Genomic DNA, 25,183 nt, shown 5'->3' on the forward strand with positions numbered 1-25,183 from the left:
AGAGAGGTGGGGATGGGAGAGTGAGAGGTGGGGATGGGAGAGAGTGAGGTGGGGTGGGGTGAGAGAGAGGGGGGGTGGGGATGGGAGAGAGAGGGGGGGGGTGGGGATGGAGTGTGAGAGGGGGGGTGGGGATGGGAGAGAGAGGGGGGTGGGGATGGGAGAGAGAGGGGGGGTGGGGATGGGAGAGTGTGAGTGGGGGTGGGGATGGGAGAGAGAGAGGGGGGGTGGGGTGGGAGTGAGTGTGGGGGGGTGGGGATGGGAGTGAGAGGGGGGGTGGGGATGGGTGAGTGAGGGGGGGTGGGGATGGGAGAGAGAGAGAGGGGTTGGGGATGGGGGAGTGAGAGATGGGGATGGGGAGAGAAGGGGAGGGGAGAGAAGGGGAGGGGAGAGAAGGGGAGGGGAGAGAGGTGGAGGGAGAGGAGGAGGTGGAGGGAGAGGAGGACGGAGGGGTATGGGGAGGAGGAGGAGCGAGATGGGGTTGAAGGGAGAGAGGGAGGAAGAGGGAGATGTGAATGAGGGAGGGTAGATGATGAGATTGGAGGAAGAGGGAGATGGGGATGAGGGAGGGGGGAGGGAGGGGGATGAGGGTGGGGAGGGAGGGGGTTGAGGGAGGGAGGGGGATGAGGGAGGGAGGGGGATGAGGGAGGGAGGGGGATGAGGGAGGGAGGGGGATGAGGGAGGGAGGGGGATGAGGGAGGGAGGGGGATGAGGGAGGGAGGGGGATGAGGGAGGGAGGGGGATGAGGGAGGGAGGGGGATGAGGGAGGGAGGGGGATGAGGGAGGGGGTTGAGGGAAGGGGATGAGGGAGGGGGAGAGAGGGGGATGAGGGGGAGAGGGAGATTCGGGGATGAGGGAGATTCGGGGATGAGGGAGATTCGGGGATGACGGGGATGAGGGGGATTCGGGGATGAGGGGGATTCGGGGATGAGGGGGATTCGGGGATGAGGGGGATTCGGGGATGAGGGGGATTCGGGGATGAGGGGGATTCGGGGATGAGGGGGATTCGGGGATGAGGGGGATGAGGGGATGAGGGGGATTCGGGGATGAGGGGGATTTGGGGGATGAGGGGGAGAGGGGGATGAGGGGGAGAGGGGGATGAGGGGGAGAGGGAGATGAGGGGGAGAGGGAGATGAGGGGGAGAGGGAGATGAGGGGGAGAGGGAGATGAGGGGGAGAGGGAGATGAGGGGGAGAGGGAGATGAGGGGGAGAGGGAGATGAGGGGGAGAGGGAGATGAGGGGGAGAGGGAGATGAGGGGGAGAGGGAGATGAGGGGGAGAGGGAGATGAGGGGGATGAGGGAGATGAGGGGGATGAGGGGGAGAGGGAGATGAGGGGGAGAGGGAGATGAGGGGGAGAGGGAGATGAGGGGGAGAGGGAGATGAGGGGGAGAGGGAGATGAGGGGGAGAGGGAGATGAGGGGGAGAGGGAGATGAGGGGGAGAGGGAGATGAGGGGGAGAGGGAGATGAGGGGGATGAGGGGCAGAGGGAGATTCGGGGATGAGGGATGGAGGGGAGAGGGGGAGATTCGGAGATGAGGGATGGAGGGGAGAGGGGGAGATTCTGGGATGAGGGAGGGGAGAGGGAGAGAAAGGGAGGGTGGGGAGAGGAGGGAGGTTGGGGACTGGAGGTGAAGAAGAGGGAGGCTGGTGAGCTAGGGGAGAGGGTGGAGAGAGGTGGGACGGTGAAGAGGAAGAGTATGGGGTGGAGGGGAGAGGAGAGAGGCTGGGGGAGTCGAATGCTAGGTGCATTGGGTAGATGGGCAGTGAGGGAAGGCTTGTGGATGAAGGATAGATGGTGGGAGAGGGAAGGTTTGGGAAAGCTTCGGGAGTGAAGCGTAGATGGGAAGTGGTGGGGAAAGCTGGTGTTGTGAAGCGTAGACGGGCGCTGGATGGCTGGGCAGTGAAGTGCAGATGGCAGAGGGGATCTGTGTTTTTAGGAAATTGGGATGCAATCATTTATTGATAAGGCTGGAAGCTTTCGTGGGTGTGAATTTGTGGTCAAGTGACGGGACCAGACAATTTGAAATAAATGGATGCCAGATTATGCAGACACTGGGGATGAAATGTGGGTGGATATTTTCAGATGATAGGAAGGCGGATGTGTCAATATTTTGGAATGAAGAGAGGGTAGGTTCAGTAGGTGTGGCCTCAAGGCAGACGGCATCAGACACCTGGGACCTAAGAACTGTAGATGCTGGAGTCTTGAACAAACCATGAGGAACTGGAGGAACTCAGCAGGTCAGTCAGCCTCCATGGAGAGAGATGGTCAGTGAACCTTTTAGTTTGGGACGCAAAGCGCCTTGACGGGAAACATTGAACACCCATTTCTGGAGATGAGGGCTACCTGATCTGCTGAGTCCCAGTAAGTGCGTGAAGTATGGAAATGGGGATGAAGATCAAGGGCCGGCTCAACGTGTGAGGGATGTGATGTGGCACATGGCATTTTTCAGATGTAGAGCCAAATCTTTTCAACGTGAGGGAGAAAAATGCAATTGAAGGCAGGTATTTGAAGGTGAATTGTGCACAATTTGAAAAAGGGCAACACTGTGGAGTAGCAGTTAGCACAAAATATTACAGGGCCAGCAACCTGGATTGGAATCTGCTGCTCTCTGTAAGTAGTGTAAAGGCAAGATTCCGTTATTGTCACATAATACAACATTTAGAATGTAACATCCATGAAATTCTTTAACCTTTGTCTACTGTAAGGTAGACAGAGAGATGTCACTTTGTCCAGCGCCCCTCACGGAAATCTACAGCACCTGGTGTTCCTCAGCAGTCTCCCCTCCCATACTGACCAGGCCTGAGCTCGCTTAGCTTCCGAGATCAGACAATCCCAGGCTCATTCAGGTGCTGTAATGTTGTCTCCGTATCTGTGTGGGTTTCCTCCAGGTCCTCTGGTTTTCTTCCAAGTTCCAAAGGCGTGCAGGGTGAGTAGGTTAGTGGATCACAATGGTACGTTTGGGTGGCGTGGGCCGAAAGGGCTTGTTGGCAGGTGAATAGCATGCTGACCTGCAAAAGGAAATAGATATTTTTATCTTTAAAAGAGATACTGTTATCCAGTAGATATGTGCACTGAGAGTGCCTGTGCTAAAGAGAGATCACTTTCTCTTGTCTCCTCTGGATCACCAATTATAGAGCTCTATACATTAACGTGATTTTATCGGAGGTGATATTGCACAATCATTGGTCATTTTTAATGTTGTCCCATGATTCCTGTTGCCAATAACATTGTAAGCTATTCACAATACAAAACTGTTAATCTTGTTAAAAGGCAAAACGAGTGAAAGTCTGCAGTATTGCAGACAGTTCGGCATACTGATAACAAGATCTGTCCTTGTCTCTTTATTGTCTTTGACTGTGATGTGTTCCAGCCTTTGTGCTGCATGTCTAAATTAGTTTAATGCTTGTTCATTGAAGGAAGGCGTCTGATCACTTCCATGTTAATTCATCATTTTAAGATGCTTTTATTTTGGATTGTACTTGGCAACCTTCGTTCAAGATTCTTTTGCTTAATTTGTATTAACATGCTTGGAAGTAGAAAATGGCTGTCGTTTTCTAGAACTGCTGTCTTCATTGTAGGCCTGATAGGAGCATTTTATCTGACTTTAAGAATTTTCCCTGAACCATGAACTGTGAAGACCTGAATTTCTAATTATTGTCAGAGCATGTGTAGGGGAATTGGTACAATGCATAAGAGAATGTGAATCACATTAATATTTGGGGAATCCTTTCCTAATACTTGATCACTGCCGGACACTAATGTCAAAAACAGCCATTTTTTTTCTCTGCCTCTCGTAAAATTGTGCTTGGTGCAGTTGAGTCCCCTCAGTGATCGGCAAACTTAAGCCAAAAGCTAGGTTTTTACTCAAAGAGAAATGTGAAAAGAAGCTGCAAGTGGTGTGAGAAATAAAGCTCATGCCGAAGGGAATTGGAAAAGCTCTGAAGGGAAAGGGCTATAGAGATAGATTATTCTCAGAGAATGCGAAAGAATAATGGGTCAACTGGAACTCTTGATATTTTAGAGATTTCAGCTTTGCATCTTACAAGCTTGTAACTTGAATTAGCCAGACTGTGGAAACAGCCCAAGTGATATTTGAAGTTCAGGTTTATTGTCAGAGTACATATACAACTCTGAGATTCTTTTACCTGTGGGTCAGGCAGAATTTCTACTGAGCAGAAGTGCAAAAAAAACTACTCAAGAAAAGATCTACAAAAGAGAGAAATGTAACCAATATGCAATACAGAAATAAATAGTCAATAATCAATAATATTCAAAGCAAGAGTCCTTAAATGAATCTGACTGTTTTGTTTAGAAGGCTGATGGTGGAAGAGTAACAACAATTCCTAGTGCATGTCTATACCTCTAGGTATAGACACAGCAGCGTGGTGGTGTGGAACCTTGATGATTGCTGCTGTTCTCTGACATTAGCATTCTATCTATATTTTCTCAATGGTGGGGAGAGTTTTGCCTGTGATGTACTTGCTGTGTCCACTGCCTTTTGCAGGGCTTTCTACTTCAAGGTATTGGTCCCCCAATACCTAGCAGCGCACTTTCTACTACAATACTTTATAGAGGTTTGTCAAGGTTTTTGATGTCCTTCCAAATCTCTGCAAATTCCTGAGGAAGTAGAGGGGTTGAGATGCTTTCTTCACAGTGGCATTCATGTGTTGGGTCCATGATATCTCCTCCGAGTTAGGGACTCCCAGGAACTTAAATTTGCTCTCCCTCTCCAACTCTGATTTGCCCCAATTATCACTAGATTGTACTTCTGGTTTCTCCTCCTGAAGTCCACAATCAAACCTTGGTTTTGGTGACATTGAGTTGTTGTTAGTACACCATTCAGCCAAGCTTTCAATCTCCTGTATGCTGTCTCATTGCCCCATTTTAATCACCCCACTACCATGGGGTGTCAACAAATTTGTAGATGGTGTTATTGTCGTACTGAGCCACACAGTCCTAGATATATAGCAAGAAGATCGGGGGCTAAGAACACAGACCTGTGGAGGAAATGTTCTTACCAGTCTTCACTGATTGGAGGAGCTCCATGATGCAATTACACAATTGAGGGTTGAGACCCAGGTCTTGGAGTTTGCTGATCAGTTTTGAGGGGATGATGGTGTTAAATGCTGAACTGTAGTCGATAAAGAGCATCCAAATGTATGCTTCTTTGCTGTCCAGGTGTTCGAGGACTTTGTGTAGAGCCAATGAGGTGGCATCTGCCATAGACCTATTGATTCGGTTGGCAAATTGGAACGTATCCATGTTGCCACTCAGACAGGAGATAATATCCTTCAACTCTAGCCTTTGAAAACACTTTAGAATCAGAATTTATTGTCAAGAACATGAAATTTGTTGTTTTGTGGCAGCATCACAGAGCAAACATATAAACCACCTTGTTGGTGTGACCCCACTCAATGAACAATGATCTATCTCCCTCCTGTATTCTTCCTCATTGCCATTTGAGCTTCTGCAGACAACCGAGGTGTCATCGGCAAATTTGTAGATGGCTTTAGAATTATGACTAGCCACACAGTCATAGATGAATAGTGAGTAGAGCAGTGGGCTAAGCACGTATTCTTGAGGTACACCTGTGTTGATAATCAGCGAGGAGAAGTCATTTTTTCTGGGGGATTTGTAAGATTTAGAGTAAGGTTACATACATACACACATTTTAAGGCAGATCTTATTTGAAAGACTGAAGAATTCATATTCAATAACATTGCAGGATCTCTGGAGAATGTGATGCACATTTCACAAGTAGGTGCTAATTGAACTGATGTCATAAAATGAATGGACTGGAGACAAACTGGCTACAAGTACCTTTCTGCAAAGTGCTCACAGGAAGGTCACTCCTGTTGTTTGCTGAAGAAGGTGGGGTTTTTTTGCAAGTGAGAGAGTCACATGGACTTTCTGGCAGTTGGCAGAGAGGGAGCATCAGCGAGACCTTGAGGTGACTAATGGTGGTACCTCACTTATGGAAATCCTGGAACAACAAATCTCTCTCTGCAAACCCTACAAGAACCTTCCTGAGCGGTAAACATTTACCTTTCGACCACCAAAGCCTGGTGAAATTTACACATGTTAAATTCTGTGTACAGTATAAGAATTGCCTGCATCCAGAGAACTTGGAAGAAGAAGTGAGATTGAACTGTGAACCAAAGAACTTGTCTTAAATTTACATACACGTGTGCTTAGAATTCGAAGGGGGTTAGTTAAGTATAGAGATAAGTTAAAGTTCGATTCTGTTTTCATGTTTAAAATTGATTAAAAAAAACTTTTGTTTTAAAAACCACTTGTCTTAGTTAATGTCTATTGCTGCTGGGTTTTGGGTCCTTTGGGCTTGTAACATTTCCAATTCCTACTGACTGGTCTTCTGATGAGGAAGTCAAGGATTCAGTTGCAGAGTGGGGTGCAGAGGCCCAGGATTTGTAGCTTTTTGACCAACAATGAGGAAATAATGGTATTGAAGGCTGAGCTGTAGTCAATGAAGAGCCATGAATTGTATGAATTGCTGTTTTTGAGATGATCGAGTGCTGAGTGGGGAGCTAGTGATATTGCGTCTACTGTGGAGTGATTGTGCGATAGGTAAATTGCAGTGGGTCAAGATTTTTGCTTAGACATGAACAACCTCTCAAAGCATTTCATCACAGTTGATGTAAGTGCTACTGGGCAATGGTCATTGAGGCAGCTCACTCTTGGACACTGGGATGATCAATGCCCTTTTGAAGGAGGTGGGAGCCTCTGACTGGAGCAATGAGAAATTGAAAGTGTCCATTAACACACTGTCTAGTTGGTTGGCAGGTATTTTCAGTATCCTGCCAGGTACAGTGTCAGGACCTGACACCATCATGTGGATGCGAGTGCCACTGGTCGGTAGTCAAATAGGCAGGTTATAGACACTCTTCTTGGCCACCGGTATAATTGAGGCCTGTTTGGGGAAAAAACAGTCAGTATCACGCTCTGCCGGAGTGAGATGTTGAAGGTATCTGTCAATACATTGAAAGTTGGTTATCCTGGTTATCAGGAGACATGGGGGTGTGCAGTGGTTCTTGTTTTTCTGGTCAAATCAGACATAGAAGTAGCCCCTTTCACACTGGCAGTTTAACAGGTCACCTGCCACTGAATACTCCTAAACCAGACGGCGGGGGGGGGGGGGGGGGGGAGGGGGGGTAAAAATCAACCTGGCTTGCATGCATGCATCAGTCTGGTAGTTTTAATATCAGTGCAGTTCTATTTTGATGGTTTTTAGTGTAGGTGTTAATAATTAAGCACAAAGATTTGACACTAGGTGTATCAGATTGTGAGGGGGCTGGTCTGTGTTGTGTGCGGGGGAGGGGTGTGTGGGGGTGTTCCAAGTGTGAACAGTCTGAAGCCCTCTGCAATAGATTTTCCCACATCACTTGGGATGTCACCACTGGCGGTTTCCCCCCTACCCAACCCTCTTTTAGATCTGCGATATCTGGATGATCCAGTATGAATAGCTCACCTGGCAGGTTGTTTACTCGCCTATTTAGTGGGTTGCAAATGTGAAAGGGGAAAGGGCCGTACACACTGGTCCAAGAAAAATCGTTTCCATGCACCCTTTCACATGTTAAATTCTGTGAAATGTTAAATTCATGGAACTAAAGGGACCCCAACCTCCTAAGTGATGATATTATGCACTCACAGGCAGTGAATGCTTTGTTCTTTAACGAGATTACCAACACCTCTCTCCAGCCCCTCATTCTCTGGGTGTGTGGGGGGGAGGGGCGATGTGGGGTGCGTGGGTGTTATGAATGCGAAAACCGATTCAATGGGTCTCAAAAGCAAGGACTCTTGAATGCAGTTTTGTAGAATGGGTAGACCCTGTCTTACAACCATAATGGGGACCATAATATTGGTTGTAACTTGGGTTAGTCGTAAATCGAGAAACGGGGATCTCGGGCTGCCGGGGGGAGAATGGGGATCTTGGGCTGGCACAGGGAATAGGGAGCAGGGACGACAACCTTCTGGCTATCCACGATCTCTGGAACCTCTTTTTAGGCTCTATCTGTGTGACGGCAGAAGGAGCACAGCCAGGTGATTCGTCTTGCCAAAATGCGGTCTTGGGAAAGAATGGTAAGCTTTCCTTATCTTTGTGTATCAGTGACCAAGTATGCTGGGACCTCTGGTACAACAGGTTACATGCTGGTGATAATTGAGCAGGGTTTCTAAAGTCACTTACTATGGATTTGTCGTGCGTCGGGGTGGGTCTGTTTATAATAGGCTGTCAAAGGCTTCTTCATTTACTGAGGAACGGCAAGCCTATCTTCCATCACTTCAGATATTTCTTTTTAGAGCCTAAGGCACAGAACAAGGCCCTTTGGCCCAACTTGTCCTCTCTGGCATTGTGGGGTGGTTCCATTTGCCTGCATTTACCCTCTATCCTTTTAAATCCAATCTATCCATATCTGTTCAGATGTGTTTTGAATGTCAAAACAGTACCCGCTTCTGTGGTTTCCTCTGGCAGCTCTTTTCAGATTGTGGGCTAACCTTGAAAATGTTACCTTCTCCTAAATCTCTCCCCCTTCACCTTCTACATGCCCTTGAGTTCTAGAACTATCTACCCTAGGAAAAGCACTGAGTGCTCACTTTACCCATGCCCCTCAAGATTTTGTCTTTCACGGTTGTTTTTTTTTGTGCACCACACATAAACTGGTATTCAATGCTAAATATGGGATATTTCTTTAGATTGTGTTGTTACTTTGTGAAAGCTTGGGGCTACATTACTCGTGTCCCATGAATAGACTGATCTGAAAACTTGTAAGCAATTTCCCTGTGCATGAGATGGAGTTGAGTCTTGACTTTCCTCATGGTTTTTTTTAAACAGCAGTAACAACCCCCCCTTTGTGTCAGCAGTTACACAGTTAGGCTGAATTGGATACAGTTGTTCAAATGACGTTGGCCAGTATTTCCACAGAGCCTCCTCTGTGTCCACCAATCCTCACCTGCCTCAGGATATTTTACCACAGTTTAGGAATTAAAATATTATTGGGAGGCTCAGTTTACATATGTTGCTCAATGTCTGTTTGTATATGTTAACCGTTGTTAATGCAATCCCAATCTTTTTGCATCATTATTAAGTTTATTAATCTGAAATTTAATACAAAGATTGAAAAAGAAAAAATTAAAATGTTGGAAATGGATGAAAAATGGATGAAATGGATGAAAACACAAGTTTTCAGATACAAGTGAAATTGTGATATTGTAGTGCTTGCGCTACGTGAGCGTGAAGAAGAATGACACGCACACCAAGCCTTGGAAAATGAGACTAGTTTATTGCTCTGGCCGTCGCTCTTATATGGGGCCCAGGCACTGACGTCAGGGCCCCGCATCTTTGAAATCTGACCTGGCTGGTGTTCCCACCAGAGTTCCCCATCTTCCTGCCGTGCGGAGGTCACCTGGGACAATGGCCAGTGTCAGCCCCAGGTCCGCGGGTTGCCATGTTCATCGGCTATTTTGCAGGGCACTCCATGTCTCAGTGCGGGGGCCGCTAGACACCACCACCACCCCCCCCCCCCCCAACTGGCAACCAGGCCTAAGGCATTGCAAGGAGGAGCGGAGACTGGCTCATCACAGTTCAAATATGCCAGTTTCAGGCGGATGATGGTAAAAGTTTCCTCCTTACTGCCGATGGCGAAGATGGAATCATTATCCCTGACAATCTTGTAGGGTCTTGTAAGGATGATCTGTGTGCATCGCTTCCTATGAATATGTACTGACAAGTCTTTAGGTCCTTAGGGATGTTATGTTTGGTCTGGCCATTTGGTGGGTGTTGCCGTGGGACCAAGGACCCCAGTTTTCGTCTCAAGTTTTCAAGGGTCATCGTGGGTTCTTCCAGGCATTTATTGAGGATGATTAAAGGGGTGCTGTAGACCAACTCTGCCACCAAGGCTTTGATGTCCTCCTTTGGAGCGGTATGAATTCCCAACAGGACCCAAGGCAGTTCGTCCACCCAGTTTGGACCCTTGAGCCAGGCCATCAAGGCTACCTTGAGGTGCCTGTGGAAGCGCTCCATCAACCCGTTGGTCTGAGGGTGATACGCCGTGGTGTGGTTGAGCTGCATCCCCAGAAGGTTAGCCAGCGCTGTCCGGAGGTGAATTGTGCCCACTGTTCAAGGTTAGGTGCTTTGGGACCCCGAATCGGGGCACCCATGTGTCAATGAGTGCCCTGATGCAGGTTTCTATGGTGCTCTCTGACAGCAGGACCGCCTACAGCCACCTTTTGAAGCAGTCAAGCGTGGTCAAGAGATATCTCGCCGCACGGGAAACTGTGTACATGCCTGAACCTATGCCGTGTTGGCTCAAAAGTCTCTGTGGATGCTATCATGTGAACCTGCACTTTGGAGGACTGACAGTTTGTGCAGGTCTTGACCCACTGTTGACATGTTTATAGAGGTCATGCCAGACAAACCTGCTGGCCACCATTTTGACCATGGCATGGAATGTGATGGCCTCGAAAACCTGGCGTCTTCATGCAGCCAGAACGATGGGGTGGGGGCTCCCGGTAGAAACATCGCACAGCAGTTTCAGGTTACCTGGGCCAACGGGGATGTCTTTCACCCTGAGACTGAAGGTTGCTGACCTATACTCAGGGATCTTAGGGTCTTGTTTCTACGCTTTGGCAAGGGCCATGTATTCGACTCCTTGGGGCAGGGCATGTACTGACATGATCACTGGGCGTGACAGGGTGTCGGCTATCACGTTTTTCCCTGCAATATGCTGAATGTCTGTGTTAAATTCGGACATGTAGGACAAGTGTCTGAGACCTTATGGGAGACGAAAGTCAGCAGCTTGTGGTCAGTGAATACCTTGAATTGCCGGCCTTCCAGAAAGTAACAGAAATGATTAAAACCACCAGGTACAGCGCCAACAGCTCTTGGTTGAAACCTCTGTATTTGAGGTGGGGGGGGAGGGGGCGGTGGTACTTGCTGAAAAAGGCCGGGGGTTGCCACTGGCCCTCAGAGAGCTGTTTGATGCTGGAGGCATCGACTGTCAGGGCGGTAAGTGCCTCTAGTCTGGGATGGACCAGGAGGGTGGCTTTTGCCAGCACATCTTTGGCATTCTGGAATGCCCTGGAGGACTTATCGTCACAAGCAATGTCTTTTACCTTGCTGGTCATCAACACATGATGCGTGCAACTGCTGGTATGGACTTGTGGTAAAAATTTATCATACCAGCAAATTCCTGTAGCCCTTTTACCATGCATGGCTTAACAAAGTGCTGGACCGCCTTGACCTTCTCGGGGAGGGGTGTAGCCTCTTGTCTGTTAATTCTGTGTCGATGGTGTCCAGACTGAATTGGAATTTTGCAGGGTTAATAGTCAGCCCGAACTCACTCAAGCGGGTGCATGATTGCCTCAAGTGGACAATGTGGTCTTTGCGGCTGGCAAAGTGAGGATATCGTCCAAATAGATGAACGCAAATGGAAGGTCCCAGCCCACTGCATCCATTAGCTGCTGAAATGTTTGTGCCACGCTCCTTAGACCGAAGGACATGCGGAGAAATCCAAACGAGCCAAAGGGGGTTATGATTGCAATCTTGAGGCCATCCTGGGGGTGATCTGGGATTTTGTGGTACCCCTGGATGGGGTCCACCTTGGAGAACACCTGTGCAGGTTGGCAGCAAAGTTTTGAATGTGGGGCACTGGATATCTTTTGGGTGTGGTGGCCTTATTGAGGTGGCAGCGGTAGTCACCTTATAGTCTCCAACCTCCTGTTGATTTGGGCGCCATGTGGAGGGGAGAGCGCCGCACAATCTCAAACTCCTCTATATCCTTTGCCAGGCTGAGCTTTTTTGGGAGGGAGTCGTTGCGCCCTGGCGTGGAGCAGTTTCTCTCCGGCTTCCAGTCTTTTGAGTGTTGCAGTTGCATGTGTGGTTCGAGCAAGCTGAGGCTCAGTTCCAGCTTTGCCACAAGAAGGACACCAGCAGCATCGTAGACCACATCAGCATGCCCCACAAACAGCTCACGGTGAGATCAAGGCCAGTGGAGAGGCAAGTGAAAACCCCGGGATGGCTATGCTACTACCATCAGCGATGGAGTGCGTAGGCCCGTCAATGCTGCCCACCCTCCATTTTTCCATGAAACGCCCTGGCCAACTGTCATTGATGGCTGCGACGGATGGCCCATGTGATAGCCTCCTTTACATGTGGGTCTCACTGTTGGGCAGGCATTTCCTAGTCAACACAGGTGCCGAGATAAAGCGGCCTACCCCCCCTTGTTGGCCTCGACCCCCACAACAGCAAGCAGGGTCCAGCAGTGAGGGCAGCCAACAGCTCCTCTATTCTGACTTCCCTCTCTATTCCCTCTCGTTTCAGCAATAGCCACTTTACATGAACCTTCACCCTCACAGCAGTGACACAACTGCTCCTAGGGGCCAACTTCCTTCGGGCCCACTGTTTACTTGTCATCCTCCAAGGATGGCACTTGGTGCTCACCAAAACCTTTCAGACCGTCTCTGGGAGAAGCCAAAGTACATGCTCCCCCCCCCAGGGACCTAGACACTATAATACTCTCGGACAATGAATTTGCCTGCATCCTGGTGGAGTTCCCCTCAATAGTGGTGCCACAGATGAGCCACAGCATGGGATGAGGCACCACATATTGACCGAGGGCCCCTGCTCCGTGCCAGGGCACACCAAAACCCTCCCAAAGAGCTCAACCTGTTGAAGGAGGAATTTAAGAAAATAAAGGGACTGTGCGATGCTCTTGACAGTCCCTGGGCCTCTCCCCTCTATATGGTGCCCAAATGAGCAGGGGGTTGAAGACAATGTAGTTACTACTGCTGCCTCAATGAGGCCAACACTCCCAGCAGATATCCGGTGCCCCACATCCAAGGCTTTGCCGCCAACCTGCACGGGTTTTCTCCAAGGTGTACTTCATCCGAGGGTACCATTAAATCCCAGTTCACCCCAAGGACATCCCCAAGACTGCAGTCATAACCCTCTTTGGCTTGTTTGAATTTCTTTGCATGTCCTTCTGTCTAAAGAATGGGACACAAACTTTTCAGCAGCTGATGGGCGCAGTGGGCCAGGACCTCCCATTTGTGTTCATCTATTTGGAGGATATCCTCATCAGTAGCTGCAAGGACCACACCGTCCACCTGAGACAACTGTGCACTCACGATTGAGTTTGGGATATCATCCCTGCGAAATGCCAGTTTTGTCTAGACACCATCGATTTCCCAGGGCACAGGATTAACAGACATGGGGCTATAGGAAGGTTGAGGCGGTCCGACATTTCTTTGTCATGCACGCTAAAAGGGCTACAGAAATCACCAGGAAGATGAACCTCTACCACAGGTTCATACCAACAGTAACACAGATCCCCCCCCCCCACCCCCACCGCACTGATGACCAACAAAGCAAAAGACATTACTTGGGACGATGACTCTTCCAGGGCATTCAAGAATGCCAAAGGTGTGCTGGCCAATGGCACCTTTCTGGTCCACCCTAACTGTCAATGTCTTCAGCACAGCGGTACGGGCAACTCCTAGCCTTTTTCAGCAGACACCTTGGCCCCTCAGAGCTCAAATACAGCTCGTTCGATGGAGAGCTATTAGTGCGTACCTTGTGGTTACTTTTTGGAAGGCCAGAAATTCAGGGTGTTCACTGATCACCCTGACTTTTGCCTTCCATGAGGTATCAGACCCGTGGTCGGCCCGATATTAGAGATGCTTGTCCTATGTGTCTGAGTTTACCACAGACATTTAGCATGTATTGTGAAGAAAAACAGCATGGTAGACGACACTCTGTCATGTCCCATGATTTAATCGATACACGCCTTGTCACAAGGGATCAGTTATGTGGCCCTTGCCAAAGCGCAGCAAACCCTGAGATCCATGCTTATAGTACAGCTGTATCCAGTCTCTGCTGTGCGATGTTTCAATTGGCACCCGCTGCCCCTTCGTTCTGGCTGCATAGAGGCGCCAAGTTTTCATGGCCATCCACAACCTGGTGCACCCTGCCATCCATGCCATGGTCAAAATGGTGGCCAGCAGATTTGTCTGGCATGGCCTCCATAAGCAGGTCAGCTAGTGGGCCAAGACCTGCACGAACTGTCAGTCCTCCAAAGTGCAGGTTCACGAGAGGGCTTATGCAGACTTTTGAGCCAGCGTGGCACAGGTTCAACCCATGTACACATTGACATAGTGGGACCATTGCCAGTTTCCCATGCAGCAAGATATCTCTTGACCACGGTTGACTCCTCCACGAGGTGGACGGAGACGGTCCTGTTATCACATAGCACCACAGAAACCTGTGCCGGGCTCTCATTGACACATGGGTGTCCTGATTTGGGATCTCAGAGCCTCTAACCTCGGACAGGTGGGCACAATTTACCTCTGAGCTCTAGGCATTGCTGTCTTACTTTCTGGGGATGCAGCTCCACAACACTACAGTGTATCACCCTCAGGCCAACGGGTTGGTGGAGCGCTTCCACAGGCACATCAAGGTAGCCTTGATGGCCCAGCTCAAGGGTCCCAACTGGGTGTACAGACTGCTTTGGGTCTTGTTAAGAATTTGTACTGCGCCGAAGGAGGATTTCAAGGCCTCGGTGGCAGATATGGTCTACGGAGCACCTTTAACATCCTTGGGGAGATTCTGACCTCTCATAAATGCCAGGAAGACCCCGTGATGACTCTTGAGAACTTGCGGCGAAAACTGGGGTCCTTGGTCAGCCACAGCATAACGTCCCTAAAGACTTCTCAGTACATGTTCATGAGAAGGAGTGCACACAGACCACCCTTACAATAACCCTATGAGGGACCCAACAAGGTCATTAGTGACAATGGTTCCACCTTCTTCCTCGACATTGACAGTAAGGAGTCTTTTACTGTCAACTGCTTGAAACTAGCATATCTGGACTGTAATAAGCCAGTCTACACTGCTCTCCTGCATCACAGGGGTAGGCCACCTAAGGCTACGAGCAATGGGACGGAGGGGTGTCATGTAAGGAGACGTGGACTGGCCTGCAAAATGGCTGACGATCACGCAGACCTGTTAGTGACACCAGCCATTGTCTCAGATGGGTGGCTGGAGGCCGTGTGGTGACTAGTGCCACCTCAACAAGGCCACTGTTCTGGATTGATATCCTGTGCCCTATATTCTTTACTGCGAACTTACAGAGGGCATGGATATTTTCAAAGGTGAATTTCATCAGGAGTTATCACCGGATCCTGGTTCATCCAGATGCCATCCCAAAGACAGCCATCATAACCCCCTTTGGGTTGTTTGAATTCCTTGGCAAGTCCTTCGGGTTAAAAACACGCGGCTCAGACTATCCAGAAGTTGATGGATGCGGTGGGCTGATATCTGCCCTTTGCATTCATCTACCTCGACGACATACTAATTGCCATCCACACCTGCGCTGAGCATGCCTCCCACTTAACATCAATTGTTCTCCGGGCTGAGCAATTTTGGCCTCACTATCAACCCAACCAAGTGCCAATTTGGTCAAGAGATTATCGACTTAATGGGCCATCGAATCGATTGTCATAGGGCCAGACCGTTGCCAGTGAAAGTGGAGGCAATCTGCTCTTTCCCCATGCCTTCAATGATGAAAGGGCCCAATCAGTGGCCAGGCCGCTCAAGCCACGCCCTGGTGGTGATGCAACTGAGCTCACTTTCAAAGGCAGAGTGTCAATTATACTCGACTGGCGTGAGTATCTTCTTTCCTCTGCAAGTTTCGAGAAATAACCTGGCTGTAGCAGCAGTGACCCTGCTACAGGTGCAATAATGTGAGGGTGACAGCCTTAGGAAAAAAGCTCTTACTGAGCCTGCTGGTTCGAGAGCAGAGGCTCCTGTAGTGCCTACTGTTTGGAGTTAAAAAAAAAGTCCACAATTCGGATGAGATGCATCTTGATAATGCCTTTTCGCCCTGCCCTGGCAGTGTTTCTGATAGATGCTCTCACTGGTGGGCAATTGAGTGTGATAATCCATCAGACTGTTTTCACCACCCGGTGGAGTGCTTTACAGTCCAATAGAGGACTCTCTATCAGTATCCTGGGACAGAGGTGCACTTTATTCATGCTGTGCAGAAAACAAAGTCACTGTTGCGGCTTATTGATCAGGATGGAGGAGAATGGGGGTGTTAAATGATAAGAATATTGATTTGAATTGTACATGGATCTCTCTTTCTTCCCCACCCCCTCACCTATTTCAAATATTCATTGGATATTCATTACCCTCCTGTGTAAGTTCAGTTATTCCCATCAGACCTGGGTTTTTTGCTGATGCAGACAATGTTACTCTTCTCATTTTGTGAAATCATAGACTAGTGCTTGGCTGCAGTTCACTGAAATTGGAACCACATCACCATTTGGCCTCTGTAGTGCATAGCCCTTGGGGCCACATGCTAATTTCCTACTATAACTGTCTGGCCTCTTTAAAGCCTAAACAGCCCCAAGGATGGGAAAAGATTGCTCTTTGCAATGTTGGCCTTGTGTTACAGAAATAATTAAGACTAGCATTAAGCTCTATAAGTGGCCATTATTTTTTTTATTTCTTAGTATTGGTAGTCATTGGTTCCTTTAGACTTTCGTGGATGAGATCAATTCCATACAGCTTTGAGCACACTGTTAATTTGGAATAAGTTTTGGGTTTGTGCCTCAGTTAGTGAACAGCAGACTCTGTATGGCCACAGCTGGTTCATACCAACCACAAGAGACAACCATAAAACCTAGTTTAAAGTGTTAAATATGAAGCAATACATTAACTTTGAAACAGGGTCAATGGGCCATTTGGCCGACTTTAAAGCTGCCTATTCCACCCCAATTCAGGTGGCCACCTAAAAGTGGAGAACCCGGTCAGGAGGAGCACTTACTTTACCTTCCTCCTCTAGGTATATTCTCCAGCTCGGAGAATCTCCCGTTGCACCTGGAAGCAGCAGTGGGACTATAGCCACAGTCCACCGGACCGGCGTTCGCTCGGACGCAGCTTTCCTTCAGCCGGCACGTTCAGGTGACAGAAAGGCATCTTCTCCGTGGCCACCTGAATGTCCCAGCTGCACTCCCAGCCGTGTCTGCCGCCGCATTATCTGCGTCTGAGCACTTGAAAGCGGCTAAAGTGACTATCCTAAAGATGCTAAGGGAGATGTTTTCAGAAGATTCCAATCTGTAAAGTGAAACTAAATGTCTAATCTAATAAATAGTATTTTAGAAGTACAGCTTTCCCCACTGCCTTCCCCCCACTCCCTGCCGCCTTCCTGCCCCCCATCTTCTCCCCGTTTTCAAAATGAAACCAAAAACCCCAAAACAGTATAGGAACATTGGCAGAATACTTGTATCAGCAACAACATGAAGTGGAAAATTCATATTGAAATAATGTTTAATATATACCAAAATAAAACAATCTCTGCTTATAAAATAAGATAAATTAGGGACCCAACTCCTGCCCGGGGAGCCCAAGATCCCTGCTCCTGCCCGGGAGCCCAAGATCCCTGCTCCTGCCCGGGAGCCCAAGATCCCTGCTCCTGCCCGGGAGCCCAAGATCCCTGCTCCTGCCCGGGAGCCCAAGATCCCTGCTCCTGCCCGGGAGCCCAAGATCCCTGCTCCTGCCCGGGAGCCCAAGATCCCTGCTCCTGCCCGGGAGCCCAAGATCCCTGCTCCTGCCCGGGAGCCCAAGATCCCTGCTCCTGCCCGGGAGCCCAAGATCCCTGCTCCTGCCCGGGAGCCCAAGATCCCTGCTCCTGCCCGGGAGCCCAAGATCCCTGCTCCTGCCCGGGAGCCCAAGATCCCTGCTCCTGCCCGGGAGCCCAAGATCCCTGCTCCTGCCCGGGAGCCCAAGATCCCTGCTCCTGCCCGGGAGCCCAAGATCCCTGCTCCTGCCCGGGAGCCCAAGATCCCTGCTCCTGCCCGGGAGCCCAAGATCCCTGCTCCTGCCCGGGAGCCCAAGATCCCTGCTCCTGCCCGGGAGCCCAAGATCCCTGCTCCTGCCCGGGAGCCCAAGATCCCTGCTCCTGCCCGGGAGCCCAAGATCCCTGCTCCTGCCCGGGAGCCCAAGATCCCTGCTCCTGCCCGGGAGCCCAAGATCCCTGCTCCTGCCCGGGAGCCCAAGATCCCTGCTCCTGCCCGGGAGCCCAAGATCCCTGCTCCTGCCCGGGAGCCCAAGATCCCTGCTCCTGCCCGGGAGCCCAAGATCCCTGCTCCTGCCCGGGAGCCCAAGATCCCTGCTCCTGCCCGGGAGCCCAAGATCCCTGCTCCTGCCCGGGAGCCCAAGATCCCTGCTCCTGCCCGGGAGCCCAAGATCCCTGCTCCTGCCCGGGAGCCCAAGATCCCTGCTCCTGCCCGGGAGCCCAAGATCCCTGCTCCTGCCCGGGAGCCCAAGATCCCTGCTCCTGCCCGGGAGCCCAAGATCCCTGCTCCTGCCCGGGAGCCCAAGATCCCTGCTCCTGCCCGGGAGCCCAAGGTGATGACTTTGATGCAGACTGCATTGCACCTGATGTGAGATGGAGTCGCTGTGGTCAACTCCAGCTGTAGCTGATGTTGAAGACTTGGACCCAGTGTTGTTTGGCATCTTCCCAGCCCGAAGCAAAGATTTTGGGTTTTTTTTCAACTGTTATTGTAATCAAACTGACAGCAACAGAGCGTCAGAGCCCCACAAGGGCAAGTCAGGTGTTGAATATTTTTCCACTTGTGATGTGTCAGCGCTAAAATAATTTTCTATTTTTGCATCTATTAGGTTTTTGGATATATTGTATTGTTCAATTTTAACTCTCATTTTTTTTTATTATGTGATCTCTAGTCATGATCACTTGTTTATCTTTGCAATACCCAAACTGAAAAGTCATGGCTGGGACTATGGAAACACCATGTGCTCAGTTTATAAATAAACTTATTTGCTTTTTAAAAAAAACAGTAAACCTTTGAGTGATCAAAAAAGGCTTTTTGTATTAATATTTCACTAACAAATGCACATAGCATATGTGCTAAAATCATACATTCATCATTTAGTTATTAATTGGAAATATATCTCTCTAAAGAATGTCATCCTTGGTAGCCCATTTTTGAACAAAATATCTATATGCCCTAATAGAAACATAGAAGATAGGAGCAGGAGTAGGTCATTCAGCCCTTCGAGCCTGCTCTGCCATTCAATGAGATCATGGCTGATCTTAAAGTTCAGTACCCCATCCCCACCTTCTCTCCATAACCCCTAATTCCCTTATACTGAAGAAATAGATCTAATTCCCTCTTAAATATATGTGTGGTATTCCCTGTGGCAGAATATTTCTAATACCTGTATCTTGTTCCAATGGAGGTACATGATCCATTTTTAAGAAAAGCACCTACATTTCCCAATGTCCTGGTAACATGCTTCCCCATAGCAACATCACCAAATGTAGTCATTGGTAGCACACTTGTTATTGCCAGTCATTTGTAGTTTACATTTCAAAGTATAGTTTTTCTAGCTAGGTACGACTTGAGTACTATGACAAAATATTTCAGTTTTTATATTGATAAAACTCGATGGTCGTGAATGAGTTGTTTGTTCAGCAGATAAAGAAATTAATACTTTATGAATTATGGAATCCTAGAAGCACGGTGCTACAAGAGACCAGTCTGGCAATGTGTCAATGTGGTACTGCTGAATCTTTAAAAGATTTCCTATCCTCAAATAGTTGCTCAGCTCGCTTCTAAACTCATTTATGGGTCACCTTTGCTTTTCAAGTTCTAGAGTTCAGTCGGGGGTGGGGGGGAAATTCTCATCTCTTGCCACTTTCTACTGATTTTCATTCCATCAAGTTATATTTTGTTTGGCAATTTTTTTCTCTATTTTCTTTCAACATCTCATCTGTAATTTAACTCCTCAAACTTATTCTAAGGTAAACTATTCTTGCATTTTGAAAATCTCTGACTAAAGACCACCAAGCCTGGTAATGTCTGGTCATACCCCTTTGCATCATTCTGTGACTGAGTTGGTAGCAATGATTGTCAGTCAGTGAAAACTCTTTGGATGAGGCATTGCATAGTAAAGTTAGGGTTAGGATCCCTTTAAATGAGTTGCTTAATTAACATGGATTTTTGATATGTAGATCACCGTGTATTTTTAAATCTCTACATGCTTTCTGGATTCCACCTAAACATGGATGGACAGAGCCTATGTTTGTTTTGAGCAAAGTTTCAAAGTTTCCAGATAGAACGTTAGATTATTACTCATCAACGATAGCACTGCTTCAACATAAAGATGCCTAATAAACTCATTTCTCACTTCATGGTCTTGGCCTCAGTAACTTCTCTCTGCAATTGGATCAGCGATATCCTGATCTGCAGACTGTGATCAATGAGGAATGACAGACCTCCGTGATCAATGAGGAATGACAGACCTCCAGGATCAACTCCATATTGTCCTGATCTGTCCTGGCTGACCCAGTGGTAGAATGGACACCAGCATCTCTGGTTTCCCAAAGGCCTGAGGAAATTTGTCGTGTTGCCTGTGTCCCTCACCAACCTCTACTATTGAAAGTATCCTATTGGGATGCATCACTGTATAGCATAGCAAATGCAGGAATCTGCAGAGGGTTGTGAATGTGCCACTGGCCATCACATAAACACCCTTCCCCCTTCATCAATTCCAACTATCTTTCCTACTGCCCACATATCAAGAGTCATTCCATCCTGGCCATACTCTTCTTCCTGACTGGAGGAGAGTAAAGAAATTAATAAGTGTGAGATCAGTCACCACCTGCGTTGATTCTGCTCTGGGCTAACTCTGTGTGTGTGTGTGTGTGTGTGTGTGTGTGTGTGTGTGTGTGTGTGTGTGTGTGTGTGTGTGTGTGTGTGTCTCTCTCTATAACACAATACTCTTAATTGTGTTTCATTTCTATATTGTGCATGGCATGTCTAGTTGGACTGCTTGTAAAACAAACTTTCTCACTATACCTTGGTACATTTTGAATTTAAATTTTAAATTTAGACATACAGCACAGTAACAAGCCATTTCAGTCTGTTGTGCCTAATTAAAACTGCAAGGAGAACATACAAACTCCTTACAGGCAGCACGGGATTCAAACCCCGGTCCAGTCCTGATCGCTAGCGCTGTAAAGGCATTGTGCTAACCACCATGCCAACCATGCTACCCTATGACAAGCTTGAATTGAACTGGACATGCACCCATTAAGTTCCTCAAGATCTCTAAATTGAAGCTAGAATAGAGTAACAACATGAAGAAGTGAAATGTGAACGGTGCATATCTTTGCAGGCAGTTTATGCCACTGATGTCACCAGTTGTTGCAAAGAAATGGGTGTAGAAATGAGGTTGGTAGTGAGCTGTCCTTGCATGTTACATTGCTGTTCAAGTACACTCGTGCTGTATAAAGATGGTTCAATGCTCTGCATTGAAGTTAAAAAAAAAACTGCTGGAGAAACTCAGCTGGTCCATTTCCTTTATATAGCAAAAATGAAGATACATAACCAACGTTTCAGGCTTGAGCTTTGCACAGTGGCTGGGCCTTTGGTGATGTTAATGATATCGCACATGTTCAGGCAATGGGGTTCAGAATAAGCACCACCCACTACAATTTCTTCCAGCAGCGCTCAGAAAAGTTGCTGTTCAAAGCACTCCGATACCAATAAAAAATTAAAAATCAAACACGGCTGAATTGTTGACTTGTAAGTGTAGCTGTTATAACTTCATGCACTAATTATATCAATTTGAAAAACACATTTTAATAAAATGATTGTGCTGAGTCAAATGTGAACAATAATTTTATGATTTTTCTAAAATGTACACCCTGATCTGTGTACGCAAGAATATCAAGATCACAGCTGAATTAAAGGAACAGTTAATAATACTTCTCAAATGAGCAAGTCAGGTCAAATGATCATCTAACAAAGGGCTTGACATAAAATTGGAGAAAGAGTTGATGCTTCAACTTGATGATTGTCCCTTAAAAAAGTAATTGACCTGAAATGTTAATTTTTTGTTTCTTTCTCCAGACATCTGACCTCACCTGCAGAGTATTAGAAGCATTTGCAATTCTATTTCAGATTGCCAGTATCAGCAGTACTTTGCTTTAGTGTTGGGGATCTTTAACTTGGTGCTCCAATTTTGACTACATGGGGTGGCTGACGACAAGTTTGGATTTTGACATTTGCAGCTACCAGTGTTTCCCTACAAATTCTGAGGTAGTGATTTTGTGAGCATTCTCAATTTTCAATGTAGTTCCTGAGATGTTTGTTGCAAGAGGATGCTGCAACAGTGTGGAATGAGATTTTGGTCTTCGTTAGTTGTCCAATTAGTGTTATTTGTGGTGAAAGATAATTTGGAAGTGAAATACAACGCAATCAAATTGCAATCCCATACCCAATTTCCTTACAGATTTTTAGTGTGCATAATAACGTATGCAAAAATGCAATTAGAAATATTTCTCCACAGTTGTTTTGCCACCCAGTGAATGCATTCTCTTATGATGTATCAATTCCACTTGCCTTTCCTCCTTAAACAGTCCACTTGGTGAAATATTTGCAAGAATGTTATAAAGGACCCATTGCCTAGTGGTGGCAGAATCCTCAACTGTGGTCCTTCCCCACAAAGCCTTTGTGGTAGCTCTGCTGAGCTTCCATACATGTCTTAGCACGTGCTCCTGTACCTTGGAAAGTGCTAGCTGGCTGCATTCATTTCCAAACATCTTCCACTGCAAAGCCAACAAGATCAGACAGATCAAAGGACACATTTCATCAAATTAAACAAGGAAGTTGTCTGATGCTGGAGTTGTAATGCAGCCAGTGGGCTGATAACGCCTCAAACCATGCATCTTGGCGCCTCACAGTTTGGCGGGCAGCAACCTCCTTTGAAGAAGACCGCAGAGCCCACCTCACTGACAAAAGGCAAAGGAGGAAAAACCCAACACCCAACCCCAACCAACCAATTTTCCCTTGCAACCGCTGCAATCGTGTCTGCCTGTCCCGCATCGGACTTGTCAGCCACAAACGAGCCTGCAGCTGACGTGGACTTTTTACCCCCTCCATAAATCTTCGTCCGCGAAGCCAAGCCAAAGAATGCAATACAGAGGAACTCAGCAGGGTGTGCAGCATCCATAGGAAGTAAAGGGTAAAGAGTGTTTCGGCCCTGATCCCTTCAAGGTATGAGCAAAAAGCAAACAGGTGCCTTGGGTGGTGGGTGGGAGGAGGAAAGGGCAGTGGGAGGATCTTTCATCAAATTAATGATCTTCCAGCAGTAGTTGATATTTATTGCAATAATGATCATGAGTTTATTGTCATACACATTGTACAATGTACATATGCCTGAAATTCTTGCTGCCACTGAACAGATAAAGAAAAACAAAAGACTATAAATAGTAAACAAATTGAATTAAATGAAATAAAAAGTTTAATGCATAAGATAGATGATAAATATTCACATTAATCCTAGTGCCAAAAAGTGACGTGCAATGGTATAGTCAGTTCTTTTATGTTGTCAGCGCAAATAGTGATTGTTGTACCAAGGAGAGATTCAAGAGTATGGTAATTTTGGAGAGAAACTGTTTTTGCTCCTAAAAGTGCTAATTTTCAGGCTGTACCTTCTGCCCAAAGGTAGCAGTGAGAAGTGGTGGTAACCAGAGTAGTGGGGACTCTTTATGAAGCTGGCTGATGCCTTGAGGTAGCACTTCACACAGATGCATGCAGTGTATGGGAGGATGGAGCCTGGGATATGTGTCAACCTGGGAAAAACTCAGATCAGAGTCTTTTGTTACACAGCTGCCCAGGGTGAACCTTGACAAAGACTAATGCACCCTTTTTCAGGCCTTCTTTGAAAGCACAGACAACGTAGAGGTGGATAATCTGTGCCACAGAAATCTCAAGAGAGCATTCTGGCAATACAGGAGGTGTGCAATCTGACAACCAGCCAAGAGATCTTGGTGCTTGTTTGTGAGTTCTAGTGATAATTCATTCTGCCAGGCGATTGCCAGTCCTGGGTATATCCTATAGGATATACTGTGCCCTTTACCTACAATGCCTGCAGGATATTCCTTTCTGACCATTGCTTGATTAACTTGTGGTTGAAGGTTCTTGTTCTGCAGCAACTTTTTTCCACAAACGTTAGACATGATCTAATCGATTAGAATGTGGTTCAGCACTGAGGCCAGGCTTGTTCTTTGCAATACTGAGGATGGCAGAGCCTCAGCAAGTGGGGATGCTCGCAGAAAGGTGGCCATCCGAATGAGGGTAGTTTTTTGGAAACGTTCTCCCCCTCTCACTGGTGGCTTGTTCATCACAATGCATCCTCGATGTCTAGATGAAACGGAAGATGACTCTGGTGAGTATCAAAATGCAGAAGTAGAGGGTGGGCCACATCAGCAAGGGATTGCTTAAGGTGGTATGTGAATGAAAAGAAAAAGGTTTGAAAACCTGTCTTAATAATTCCTAATTGGCACGTTATGTGAACGATTTCATAACTCCAAAGGAAATGGCCCAATGACAATTTTTTTTCAAGCAAAATATTTCAGTAACAATTGGGTCTAGAGCAGTGATTCTCAACCTTCCCTTCCCACCCGCATAACACCTTAAGCAATTCCTTACCAGTCATAGAGCACCAATGGCATAGCAATTACTTAAGGTGGAATGTGAGTTTAGGGAGGCAGTTTGAAAACCACTGGTCTAAACAATGGGTAAATTGTGTGTAATTTAATGATTTGATCCATGACAAACATAATTAAACCCATATTAAACAAGTTGATATAAAAATCAAAAAAATCTAAAACTAGATCCAATCGACCATCTCCCTCTAATCAAGGTTACCTTGTAGAAAAGGATATAAAGATATGGATCAAATAGCAACCTTCAAAACTAGACAGAGAATCACCGGAACATCCAAACTTCTTAAGTCTTCCAATCTTGATAGAATTCTATGAATGGGCCCCACATGTTTATATTCAAGGCCTTTCTGTTCCTCTGCATTTCGCAATCCCTTCCCAAATAAGGAAGGGATTGAGGCCTGAGCCTTGTGGATCCCCACTGGTAACAACTTTCTTTTTATTCAAAAACACTGATCAATCATTGCCCTTCATTTTTTTTAACCATAGAGTCCATTTTACATCCAATTTGCCTCTCTACTTGGGTTTTTCATTTTCACCTCCCTTGTGCACTCACGGTCTGTTTTGTGTGCGCGTGCAGGCTCACACAGAGCATTTGTGCGCATGAGCATGCACACATCTTCGCGGGAATGCTGC

At 47.3% G+C, this 25,183-nt stretch overlaps 1 protein-coding gene across 4 annotated transcripts in view; it reads left to right on the forward strand.

Moving 5' to 3' along the window:
* orai2 (ORAI calcium release-activated calcium modulator 2) overlaps positions 1-25,183 on the forward strand; it is a 51,101-nt gene that overhangs the window by 4,357 nt on the left and 21,561 nt on the right. Inside the window, exon 1 of one of the 4 annotated variants that reach the window (XM_069912003.1) lies at positions 2,710-2,845. The exons of 2 other annotated variants lie outside the window; for them this stretch is intronic. Coding sequence is in view for 1 of the 2 variants with exons in the window: in XM_069912002.1 (XP_069768103.1) it covers positions 2,854-2,925 (72 nt within the window). In the remaining variant the exon portion in view is untranslated. Of the gene's footprint in view, positions 1-2,709; positions 2,926-25,183 lie in introns of those variants that run through there. One more of the 4 variants, XM_069912002.1, reaches the window with a different exon arrangement.

The sequence above is a fragment of the Narcine bancroftii genome, chromosome 14 (assembly GCF_036971445.1).
Source record: "Narcine bancroftii isolate sNarBan1 chromosome 14, sNarBan1.hap1, whole genome shotgun sequence".
NCBI classification, from domain to species: Eukaryota; Metazoa; Chordata; class Chondrichthyes; order Torpediniformes; family Narcinidae; genus Narcine; species Narcine bancroftii.